The following is a 12,824-nucleotide window of genomic DNA, read 5'->3' as shown; positions in this document are numbered from 1 at the left end:
ATTGTATTTTCCCATTTAAGTTGAGATTTTCCTGCTTCTTGTTATGATGAGTGATTTTCATTTGAAACCTGGGCATTTTGGGTATTATGAGACTCTGGATCTTACTTAAATTTTCTGTAATAAGTGGAGTCCTCTAACACGGCTTCAGTGGGGTAGAGGGGCACCACCTCATTTCTGGCAGGTAGCATTAGAAGTCCAGGTCCCCAGCTTGGTCTCCTTTGACATGTAGGGTCAGGGAGGGGTTCCTTATTACCACTGTACAGGGGTGAGAACTCAGGTTCCCTCAGTGGCCTCTTCTGGCACTGCAGGGCCTCAGTACGGCTGGGTGGTGCTGAAAGTTCTGATTCTCCACTAGGCTTCCTCTGATCCCACTCTAGCAGAGAGGGAGGTGGGGTTTCTTTATTACTGCCTGGTAGCAGTATAAGTCCAGGCTTTCTTGTGATCTCCACCGACACTCCCCACTGTGGGTGGGGAGCGCTTTTTATACTGCCTGGTATAGATGAATGCCCTAGCTTAACATTTGGTTTTCTCTGATACCACTGCAGTGAAAGGATTGGACAGCCTCCAGAAGGTAGAAGTCTAGGTTCCCCATCCAGCCTTTGCTGGTTGGGGTGGGGCATGTGCTTTCTCTGTGGTGTTTGGGTGGAGTAGAATGGTGATTGTCTAAAAGAGAAGGTGGCACACTGGCTAGCTGTCCCTTTCCTGATCCTTTGGCTCAAGAGAGCAGGCTTTTGTAGGAGCTTTTTTAGTTTGTGTCCATTGGTGTTTCTGGGTTGCTGGCTTCTCCAATAACCAGTCTGGGATAAATGAGGTAAAAAAAAAAGCCCATGGACTCACAGCTGTGTCTTTCCTTTAGTCCTCTGGTCCCTAGTTAATCTGCCACCTTTCAGTGTCTTCCTGTGTTTGTTTTATCGTCCAGGGTTTTAGCTATACTTTAATGGAGAGGTATAAGGGAAAGTATGACTGCTCAATCTGTCCACAAGCAGAAGTCTGTTCTTCAGTTCACTTTAAACTCTTGTTTTCTCAACTTCTATGAAGAAATTATTTGAATTCTTTCAGTTCAGAAATCGATCATTCAGAACATGAACAAAATTTAAGAGGAAATGGTTCAAATTTTAAAAGAATAAATCTTCAAACAGCCTTACTTTTTAAAATACATGGCCAAGAATGTGATAGGTTGATTTTGGGTATTCTTTGTCTTATCACTAGTTCAGGTGGTTTAAGAATTCTTGCCCTTTTTTAGTTTATATTTTAGTTTACTCTTTTTTTTTTTTTTTGTCCACACCACTCGGCTTGTGGGGTCTTAGTTCCCCGACCAGGGATCGAGCCTGAGCCCCTGCAGTGAAAGCGCCAAGTCCTAACCACTGGACCACCAGGGAAGTCCTAGATACATTTAGAAATAGTGAAACTATATTGCCTTTTGGAATTTGGTGTGTTTGCCTTTTTTTTTTTATTGATATTCTTTTTAAAACTCTTCATATAATTACCTTCTTGTCTGACATAGATGTTAAATTTTTAGTTCATTTATGTTTTTTTCCCCTTCGTTTTATGGCACTGGATTGAATAAATATTCTCCTATATTACCCTCTAGTTCTTTTATATTTCCATTTTCTTTTGACTTTTAACTTCTTGATCTATCTGGCATTTATTTTGATATTTCTGTGGTAAAGATCTAGTCTAATTCTACCCACCCCACCCCCCCAAAAGAAAAAAGAAACAGCAGGCAATAAGTATTTTTTCCTCACTGATTGGAATTGCTGCCTTCATAATATGCCAGCTTATTTCATATGTTATATTCTGTTTCCAGTCATTATATTCTGTTTTGTTGTTCTTTCCATTCTTATTGCTGGTACCACATGCTTCTCTAGGCATTTAACAAAAAGATGTAACTTCTGTTTATTGATTTTTCTGCTAACTCAGTCTGATTATATTATGCAGATCACTTTATTCTTTACTTTTTACCTGTTTTATTTCTCAGTGACTGAAGAGGAATATTAATACCTCCTATTCTTATTTAGATCAACTTCTTATGTCTCTATTTTTGTTACACATAATGCTGTACTAATATATCAAGTTTATAACTATAATATCTTTCTTTGTATTATGTCCCTTATTAATATTATATGACTCTTCCTTCATTCACTGTTTTTTCCCTTCAATTCTGCTTTTTTTGATGTTAGTCTTGATATTATTTTATGTTTGACTAATATTTCATTGCCTATCCTTGACTTTTAACCCAAGTTCTTTTTAGTATGCCCCTGCAGAAATATAATTTGGATTTATTTTATTAAGTATATCTCATTTAGAAAGCGTGTAGCTGAATTTCTTATGAACTAAGTGTCTTTTAGTACTTAACTAAAGTACTGCTTAATAAATGGAAATTCAACCCATTTATTTACATTGGTTTATAGTAATAACATTCCAGTCACAGTTGCCATGGTTTTTTTTTTTTTTGGCCACTTCGTTTTCTCTTTTTGTTGTTGTTGTTCTGTTCTTTTTTATGTTGCTTTGCATTTTAAAATTTTACTACCAGCTACTTTTAAAAAGCCTTTAAAAATATTCTTTAAAAATCTGCCAATGTGTCTGATAAAACTTCTCTTCTGATTATCAAGAATGCTCTAATAGAATGGCCTTGTTCTCAAAGTACCCTTTTAACTTTATTAGCCAGTTCCTCTTGGTTGGTCAGAACCATGCCTGTAGCAGTTATATAGGGAAAACATGAGTACAAATGAAGTAAGACATACTGAGATTTTGAGATTAGGAATGTTAAGCTCTCTAGACTAATGATAGCATAACACTGTTTAGTCAGTTCACAATGAGCTGCATGAAAGTAAGTTTGCAGTAGACTGGATGTGTACTTTGGCATTTAACTGCTGCATAGCACAGGACAATCAGCTCAGTGCTTTGTGATGACCTAGAGGGGTGGGATAGGGAGGGTGGGAGGGGGCCTCAAGAGGGAGGGGATATGGGGATATATGTATATATATAGCTGATTGACTTTGTTATACAGCAGCAACTAACACAACAATGTAAAGCAGTTAAAGATACATTTAAAAAAAAAACAAAAAACTGTGGCTTGGAGGAATGGCTCATAATTTTTCCTGAGAAGATAAAGTATAATACAATTTGAGATTTCTGTTCCTTAGTAAAGAGATGCAATTCTACTGGTTCCCAGTTTTTGCTGTGTTGGTCTTCCTTCACTTCTGTTAGTATATAGTCACTAAATCCTTCTTAAGAGTTCTTCCATCAGATTCAGTATTTCCTCTTGACTGTGGCAGCTATTTTTTTAATCCAGGTTCTTAATAATTTGCACCTGTATTGCAGTTTCACCCCATCTTACTTCATTTCTAAACTCTACTGCAAGATTACACTGTCACAGACATTCTTTTCCTTACACCATTCTCTTGTTTATGTACTTAAAGGGATTGTCAAGCAAAATTCAAGTATCTCATTCTGAGTGTTTATCCCTCTTGTCCCACTGTTACCTGTACCTAAACTCACAGGACAACATTTCTCTAAGCAGTGTTTCTGTTTTGGCTAGACAGCTCTTCCTATGGTGTTCTAACATACTTCCCCTATCTGTGTGCGTTCATATTGTGCATAGTTTTCCTTCTCCCTAAAATGGTCTGATTCTTCTCTATGAGGCATCTGAGATTACGTCACCTCTTCTTTTACTTTTACATCTCTTAATCATATAGACTGTGCTGAATCATCATTAATGTAACTTGTATGTCACATTGTAATTTTTTTTATGTGTTTGTCTTTTGTTTCTTATTCCAGATAATAAGTTCCTTAAGGGCAAAGAGCATATCTTCAATTAGTATTAATTTTTGTGACCTTTTTACCATTGTTTCTCAGAATTTTTCACAGTAGAGCTGGGATTTCCTCCTTCTTGCTCTCCACCATCCTCTAGGGCACTGTCTTTGTCTGTTTCCCAGCGTAGCAGAAAGAGAAGAAATCACAGAAGAGTACACAGTCTCGGTGTTTTAAGGCCCAGATCAGGGAGTGGAACCCAACGCAGGCACTCACACTTCATTGGTGAGAACTTAATCACAACCAACTGAAAGGGAGACTGAGAAATGTAGGATGTAGCTGGGTAGCCATAGGTCCAGCCGCAGCTGTATTTTGGTGGGTGACTAGGACTCTCCACCACAGGTATGTTGATAGAACTTAATTTATCTGGTGATCAGTTTATAACTGCTATAAAAGAATTTATTAGTTCTTTGTCATCGATGCTAGAATTTCTGTAATCAGGTAAAATTCTTACTCATAGTTTTCCCAAATGGTATGTTCACCATTTTAAAGCCTCTTACAAATGTCTGTAATTTCTTCTTAGCACTAGAATTTTTTTTATCTTTAAGAATATTTTTGTGTTGTATTGATCTTTATGAAAATAACTCAGATGGCTTTCTACTGACATATAATTGTGAAAATTACATTTTGAAGCTGTATTGCTGCTTCAAAATATGGTTATCTATTCCAAATTATACTTTTAACCTTTCCCTCTAGTTTCTCTCATGTTACTCCTCTGAATTAAAAAGTCATCAAACACCCAGGTATTTTCTGGTGGTTTCACTTCTGTTTATCAGAATTGTAACAAACTCAGATGTTTTAGCTATAGATCAGGGTGGAACAGGAGTGAAGCAGTACTTATTTTCTGAAACATATTTTTCTCTTATTGCTATTTTCTCCTTCTCCCTTGGAAATGATTACATTATTAAAGACATAATAAATAGAAAATATGTAAAAGAAGTAAAGTAAATAGTTACCCTCCTTTTGACTACTTATTCTGGTTGTCAGCTTGTTAAGATTAATTAAAATTTGTAACAATACCAAAATCATTTTATTTTTATATGTAATTTAATCACCAATCTTTAAAAAAAATTTTTTTTGTCTTTTTTACTACCTAATCTGCCTAATCTGTACTTCCTTTGGACAATTGTATCTCTAATGGGAATGTAGTTTTATTGACAGGATTACATTTTTGTGTGTATGCTTTAATGGTTTTTTAAAAACTTGTAAACCTGAAAGTAAAATCTTTATTTCTAAAGCAGTTGAAATATTCTCTGTTCTTAACCTATACATTTAATTCTGGATAAAGGACCAATCATTGAAGCCTATGCTCCTGGTTCACATTTACGTGTTGTTTTAATGTTTTAAAGATGTAATTCAGAGAAACCATTTGAATTTATACCATTGAATTTTACTTTTCTAGCACCCTTTTATCAAGAATGCAAAACCTGTGTCAATTTTAAGAGACCTGATCACAGAAGCCATGGAGATCAAAGCTAAAAGACATGAAGAACAGCAGCGAGAATTGGAAGAGGAAGAAGAAAATTCGGTTCGTAATTACCCTAAAAAAGTTGATCTTTTTCTTCTGAGTCATTCTCCTATAATTTTGGTTTTTTTCTTTAAATATATCATTAGCACTTTCTGTTTTATTGTACAAGTGAAGTATGTTCATTAAATCTCAAAATATATTTCGTTTTATTAAATGATGTCTTAAGAATTAGTGATTATTGGGGAATGTAAGGTTAATATAATAGGCTTATACAGCATCTGGTATCTAGTTGACACTGAGGCTGTGTTTGTTGAATAAATATTGTCTTGGATTTGGTCAATTTTATGTCATATCTTCTGGAACTTACTTTTAACTGGTCATCAGTTATGCTGTAGCTAGAGTACCACAGTAGAAGATGAGTTACTAGAGAAAGCAGGAGGGACGTAAAAGGACCAGCTTACTACATTTACGTTCTATTAGTGCATCAATGCATTTTAATAAAGTAAAAAATTATATCTATATATCACATTTTATAGTGTCTAATGTTTTTATGCTTCACTGACGATTTTTTCCTTGTTTTAAATTATAATATTTTTTTTCTGGTTAAGGATATAGAGATGAATACCTCTTGGTATTCAGTTAGTCATTAAATCTGAAAACACAGATATTTTATTTTTATACTGATTGGAAATGTCTTTGATAACATCATCTATATTTTCCCATAGAAGTTTTTTTTTTTTAATCTTACAGTTTTTATATACAAATCCTATTATTTTGCTAATTCAAATTTACTTTCAATTTCAGAGACTGGTTATCTAATTGGTATTTCTTTTGAAATTCTTTTACCCTTTTCACCAAGTATTTTTAAAAATATGTATTTATTTATTTGGCTGCGCTGGGTTTTCGTTGCGGCACACAGGATCTTTGTTGCCGTGTGCAGGATCTTCGTTGCGGCATGCAGGATCTTTAGTTGCAGCATGCGAACTCTTAGTTGTGGCATGTGGGATCTAGTTCCCTGACCAGGGATTGAACCCGGGGCCCCTGCATTGGGAGCGTGGCCACTGGACCACCAGGGAAGTCCCTCACCAGTTATTAAATCTTGTGTCATATGGTAGCCCAGGACAAGGAGAAGTACGCTTCTTTTCAGAGCTGATTTATAATCATTTTCTGTAGATATTTGGCTAAATCAGTTACTCATTTGGCAGTCACTGTGGATTGCCTGGTGAGACAGATGCCTTAAGCTTATATTCTAGATATAATTTTTTTGCCAGTGAATTCACCATTCAGAATTTTAAACAGCATCCTCATAAAGGTGTTTTTTCCATAAGTAATATGGGATGATGTAAAGATCTTGGTTCTTGTTCTCAAACGGTCTCATAGTTCCCACCCTGTGTGATAACAGTTTTTGGTCTCTCTCTACAAATGATCAAATTTGTAAATGTCAATTATTTTTTTGTAGTTTCAAAAGCACTTTCAGAAGCACTTTTATCATATTATTTGATCTTTAAAGAAGTGAGATTGAAGATGTGTATATTATTATCTCATTTTGCAGTTGACTGAAATTAAATTAGGAGTGAAGTCATTTACCAAAATTCACAGAACTGGTGAGGAGGGCTTCCCTGGTGGCGCAGTGGTTAAGAATCCACCTGCCAATGCAGGGAAGACGGGTTTAAGCCCTGGTCCGGGAAGATCCCACATGCCACAGAGCAGCTAAGCCTGTGCGCCACAACTACTGAGCCTGTGCTCTAGAGCCCATGTGCCACAACTGCTGAGCCCATGTGCCACAGCTACTGAAGCCCGTGTGCCTAGAGCCCGTGCTCCACAACTAGAGAAAGCCAGTGCACAGCAACAAAGACCCAATGCAGCCAAAATTAATTAATTAATTAATTAATTAATTAATTAATTAATTAAAAAACAAAACACAAAAAAACTGGTGAGGAAACAAGACTAAAACTAGGTATTTTACTTTTAAGCTTCCATCCTCCTTCATTAAGACTTTATGCTCACTTTTCAATCAAATATTTATTAGTATTTATAAAAATAAACATCACTGGGTTATCAGAATTTCATACTTTGATAAGATTATGTTCTCAAAAAATCTAGTCTTTGCCCCTCTGGGGTGGTACCCAGTGGTTTTCTTTCACCTTATGTAAGCTTCTCATGAGTGCTGGACTAATTAACTGCCTTTAATTAGCTGTCATTGGAGTAGTGACTATTTTTGCTTTGCTCTTATTTTCCTATACTTAATTATAGGTTGGTTTCCATTTTTTATGGATAAGGAACTATTGCTTACCCCAGAACTTACCAGTTTTTACTAAGTTTTAAAGACCTTGCTATAGTCATCTCAGTTACTTTCTGCCACTTTGGTGATCTCTTTCTTCACTATTTTCCTCTCTTTCACTATTTTCCTCTCCTTTACTGAGCTCCAGTCACACTGATCTTCTTTCACACTTTTTATTATTTTAACATGCCAATGACCTTTCCTTATGCAGGGCCTTTGCATGTGCCATTCCCACTGCTTGAAACATTCTTCTTCCTTAGAACTCTTTGAATGAGTAGGTTCTCGTCTTTCAGGTCTCAGCTTTAAATATTATATACTGCTAAAAATTAGCAGTTTAAAACAACATACATTTATTATTTCATGGTATCTGTAGGTCAGTATTTCAGGAGTGGCTTAGTTGGATGATTTTGGCTCAGAGTGTCTTCTGAGGTTGAGGTTTCAGTGTTGGTCAGAGCTGCAGTCATCTGAAGGCTTGACAAGGACTGCAGTTCCCGGGGAGCTCACTCATATGGCTGTTGGCAGGCTGTCTCAGCTCCTTGCCATCTGGGACACTCCATAGGACTATTTGAGAGTCTTCACAGTCTGGCAACTGGCTTTTCTTGGGGTGAGTGAGCCAAGAGCGAGAACAAAGAGGACATCTCAGTGCCTTTTATGACATCAGGAGTTGCACACTGTAAATTCTGCCACATTCTATTTGTTAAAAGAAGCTACTGGTCATAGAAAATGGTGGAGTAGGGAAATCTAAGAATCAGTGGCTCCACAGAAGCAACCATTAAGTTGGCAGAAACTGACAAGTCAAGCTTTTCAGAACACTGGAATCTAATAAAAAACTTATAGCAACCAGGGGAGTGCTTAATGAAGAAGCTTAAGAACGTTAAGTTTTGGTAAGAAAGTGTTGTGGCATTTTTGCTTTACATGCCTGCCATCCCCAATTTTTTTAGCTCAGTGGCAGCCATGGGAACAGAGGTGGAGGTTGGGGGCAGGGGAGAGGAGTAAGAACCTTACTTTCAAAAAATTGTGCTTTTGCATTTTGAGCTATCTGGCAGTTCCCTATGGGGCTGGCACAGAGGCTTGCCTTTGTTTTGATCCCCTTAAGGTGGAGCAACTTCCTAGATGGTGTCTGTCCAAAACATCTAAATCTTCTAGAGTTAGTAAACAAGTTTAGCAAAGTTGCAGGGTACAAGATCAGCATACAAAAATCCATTGTGTTTTTATGCACCAGCAATGAACAATGCAAAAAGGAATTTAAGAAAACAGTTCCATTTACAATAGCATCCAAGAGAATGGAATACCTAAGAATAAATTTAGCCAAGGAGGTGAAAGAATTGTACAGTGAAAAATACAACACATTGCTGAAAGAAATGAAAGAATACCTAAATCAGTAGAGAAACATCCCATGTTCATTGATTGGAAGACTTAATATTGTTTAAATGGCAGTACTCCCCAAAGTGACTCACATATTCATCCAATCCCTATGGTCTTTTTTTGCAAAAAGGAAAAGCCAATCTTCAAATTTGTATGGGGCCTCAAGTAGCTGAAACAATATTGGAACAGAACAAAGTTGGAGGATTCACCTTCCAATTTCGGAATGTAATACAAAGCTACAGTAATTAAATCAATGTGGTTCTGGCATGAGGATTGACATATAAATCAATGGAATAGAATTGAGAGTCCAGAAATACACCCATACATCTATGACCAATTAATTTTCAATGAAAGTGTAGAGACCATTCGATGGAAAAAGAGTGGTCTTTTTAATGGATGGCGCTGAGACAGCTGGATAGCCACATGTTAAAAGAGTGAGGTTGGACCCTTACCTCTTATCATATACAATGACCTTTTAATGTAAGGTCTAATTGGATGAATCAGTGACCAAAATATAAGAGCTAAAAGTTTATCACTTTTCATGCTGTTACTAACACTCTCTTGAGTGCTTCTAGCTTCTGCCCACTGCCCCGTTCCAAAGCCATCCCATTGTTTTAGGTATGTGTTACATAGTCTAGTGCACATTCGAGGTGTGGGGAATTAGGTTCTACCTTTTGAAGGGAAGACTGTCAAAATATTGTGGACAGATTTAAAAATCACATCAGGTTTTTATGATTTCTTAGTTTTCAAATAAGCATTTATACTCTCTGGAACCAAGCTAGTGTTTCTGGATGAAACTATTATGTTGTTTTGTTGTTTTAATTGAAATTGTAAGAAAAAACTAAGTCTTGACAGAGTCACACACTTTGTGCAGTGTTCACACTCTTTGCTTTAGATTATGTTCTCAGGCAGTAGTTTCTATCTTGAGGTCATTTTGTCATTTGTGCTCTGAATATAAATAAATATGCATGTGCACAGACACATGCAATTTATAAGAACAATGAGATATGCAGAGTGGATCTGAAGCCCTCCTACAGTAAGAGTATGTTTCTACATTGCCATTCGTTTTTATCAAATTTTTAAATCAGTAGTCATGTTCTCTCAGAAACTTTTATTCACACTGAAGGCTGAAAATCTTACATAGAGTTTGTCTTCATACTGTTCATTCCTTTGGTATTCTCTTGCAAATTGACTTAAAATTGGATTACATATACAGTTTTAAAGTAAAACAGTCAAATTCTCATAGCTCCATGGCTCTTAATGTTCATGGCCAAATTGTCATTAAAGTGATACTCTATTTTTCATAAGAGTCAAACATTTTCATAAAATTTGCATTTATTTCTGACCAAGTCAGTAAAAAGTTGGGCATAGTTTGTCTATATAAACTGTAGGCATACAGGACTTTCTCTTGTTCTCATTCAGATTATACTAATATATCTGTAGCATTCAAGGTGTGAGCATGCATTCTGGTAATTTATTAATTATACAATAAACAGTACATCCCTATGTAGTTCTTCTTTAATTTATTTTTTATTTTTTAATTTTTTTTGCCTGAGTTGGGTCTTTGTTGCTGTGCATGGGCTTTCTCTAGTTGCAGAGCACGAGCTCTAGGCACACAGGCTTCAGTAGTTGTGGCACGCGGGCTCAGTAGTTGTGGCACACAGGCTCTAGAGCACAGGCTCGGTAGTTGTGGTGCACAGGCTTAGCTGCTCCACGGCATGTGGGATCTTCCTGGACCAGGGATCGAACCCGTGTCCCCTGCATTGGATTCTGAACCACTGTGCCACCAGGGAAATCCCCCCTATGTAGCTCTTAAACTCTATAATTCATCATTGATTTTTAAAAGATTAGTTTTAAGTTATCTGGTATGGCTTATTAAAATATTATATAGGCACTTATGTTTAAATATTTACACAGTACAAGTTAGTGCTTGCTGATTTTAAATAAAATAACAAGGCAAACACTCCATACATGGTACACTGAATGATTATTTAAAAGCGTAATGGATGGTGTTAATAAACTGAATTTATAAGACATAGAATGCACTATTGACAAGTGGTTATTTTTAAAGTAGATTAGAAGATTGATAAGGAGTTTGCAAGAATTGCTTTGTACTGGAGCTCAGGTGTTTCCCATGTCAATCACAATGTTAATTTAAGTAAAATACAAGGAGCTGAAAGGTGGGAGAATGTTTAAGTAAAATGTTGAGCAAAAAGTGGGATACTTCTTGATGTTAGGCTTGCTTGAGAGCTTTTCACTTTTTTTTTTTTGAGAGCTTTTCACTTTTATGCATGTAATAGGCCTTTTATTTTCACTTTCAAAGGTGTCATTTTATTTCATATTAATTTAGTAATGATTCAAAGAAAAAGGTTTTGTCTACTAACTGGCTTTAGACCATGTTTTAGAGCTTCTGTCTTTGGAAGAGAAATGAGGACTTTCTGGTGATTTCTTTTCTGAATTTTTCTGGTCTGAACTCTAAACTTGTCAGGCTGCTGTCCTTAATGTCTGAGGGATGGCATATCCCCTCCAGTTGTGATTCACTGAAACAGTAATTCTTAGCGTGGGTGTCGGGAGAAATGCCAGGGTGGTTGGGAAAATCCACATCCCTACAGGTGGTGAGATAGCCTCCAGGTGAGTAGTCTCAGAATCTTCCATCTTCCCCCTACCCCTGTTTAATAAAGGAACTTCAAATCAATCTCTCTCTTGAGAATCTTTTTTTTTTTTTAACATCTTTATTGGGGTATAATTGCTTTACAATGGTGTGTTAGTTTCTGCTTTATAACAGAGTGAATCAGTTATACATATACGTATGTTCCCATATCTCTTCCCTCTTTGTCTCCCTCCCTCCCACCCTCCCTATCCCACCCCTCCAGACAGCCACAAAGAACCGAGCCGGTTTCCCTGTGCCATGCGGCTGCTTCCCACTGGCTATCTACCTTACGTTTGTTAGTATATATATGTCCATGTCTCTCTCTCGCCCTAACACACCTCACCCTTCCCCCTCCCCATATCCTCAAGTTTGTTCTCCAGTAGGTCTGTGTCTTTATTCCTGTTTTACCCCTAGGTTCTTCATAACATTTTTTTTTTCTTAAATTCCATATATATGTGTTAGCATACGGTATTTGTCCTTCTCTTTCTGACTTACTTCACTCTGTATGACAGACTCTAGATCTATCCACCTCATTACAAATAGCTCAATTTCGTTTCTTTTTATGGCTGAGTAATATTCTTGTATATATGTGCCACATCTTCTTGATCCATTCATCCGACGATGGGCACTTAGGTTGTTTCCGTCTCCAGGCTGCAATGTAAATAGAGCTGCAATGAACATTTTGGTACATGACTCTTTTTGAATTCTGGTTTCCTCAGGGTATATGCCTAGTAGTGGGATTGCTGGGTCATATGGTAGTTCTATTTGTAGTTTTTTAAGGAACCTCCATACTGTTCTCCATAGTGGCTGAACCAATTCACATTCCCACCAGCAGTGCAAGAGTGTTCCATTTTCTCCACACCCTCTCCAGCATTTATTGTTTGTAGATTTTTTGATGATGGCCATTCTGACCGGTGTGAGGTGATACCTCATTGTAGTTTTGATTTGCATTTCTCTAATGGAAAATCACTTTTTTAAAAGCCTCCTTTTAAACTGATAAATAATAGAACAGCATCAGAATCAGCCCAGGTCAGTCCAGAAGCTTCTAACGTATCTAATTGGTTAAATTTGGGGGGTGGGGAGGGTGGAATTTACTTAAGAGCAGGACAGACTGCTTGGACTAAAATCCTGATTCTGTTCCCAAATAACTGTCATTGGCCAAGTTACTTAACCTCTCTGGTTCAATTTCACTATCTGTAAAAAGGGGCTAGTGATAGATCATACTTCATAGAGTTGTTATGGGGATG

At 36.8% G+C, this 12,824-nt stretch overlaps 1 protein-coding gene across 2 annotated transcripts in view; it reads left to right on the top strand.

Moving 5' to 3' along the window:
* Positions 1-12,824, top strand: part of STK3 (serine/threonine kinase 3) — a 324,692-nt gene that overhangs the window by 193,458 nt on the left and 118,410 nt on the right. For both annotated transcript variants that reach the window (XM_007457163.1, XM_007457162.1), the window contains one exon: positions 5,216-5,341. In XM_007457163.1, the coding sequence (XP_007457225.1) occupies positions 5,216-5,341 (126 nt within the window). The remainder of the gene's footprint in view (positions 1-5,215; positions 5,342-12,824) is intronic.

The sequence above is a fragment of the Lipotes vexillifer genome, unplaced genomic scaffold (assembly GCF_000442215.2).
Source record: "Lipotes vexillifer unplaced genomic scaffold, Lipotes_vexillifer_v1.1 scaffold376, whole genome shotgun sequence".
Lineage (NCBI taxonomy): Eukaryota > Metazoa > Chordata > Mammalia > Artiodactyla > Lipotidae > Lipotes > Lipotes vexillifer.
The sequence above is the reverse complement of the archived record's forward strand: the minus strand, read 5'-3'. Positions and strand labels throughout refer to the sequence as shown.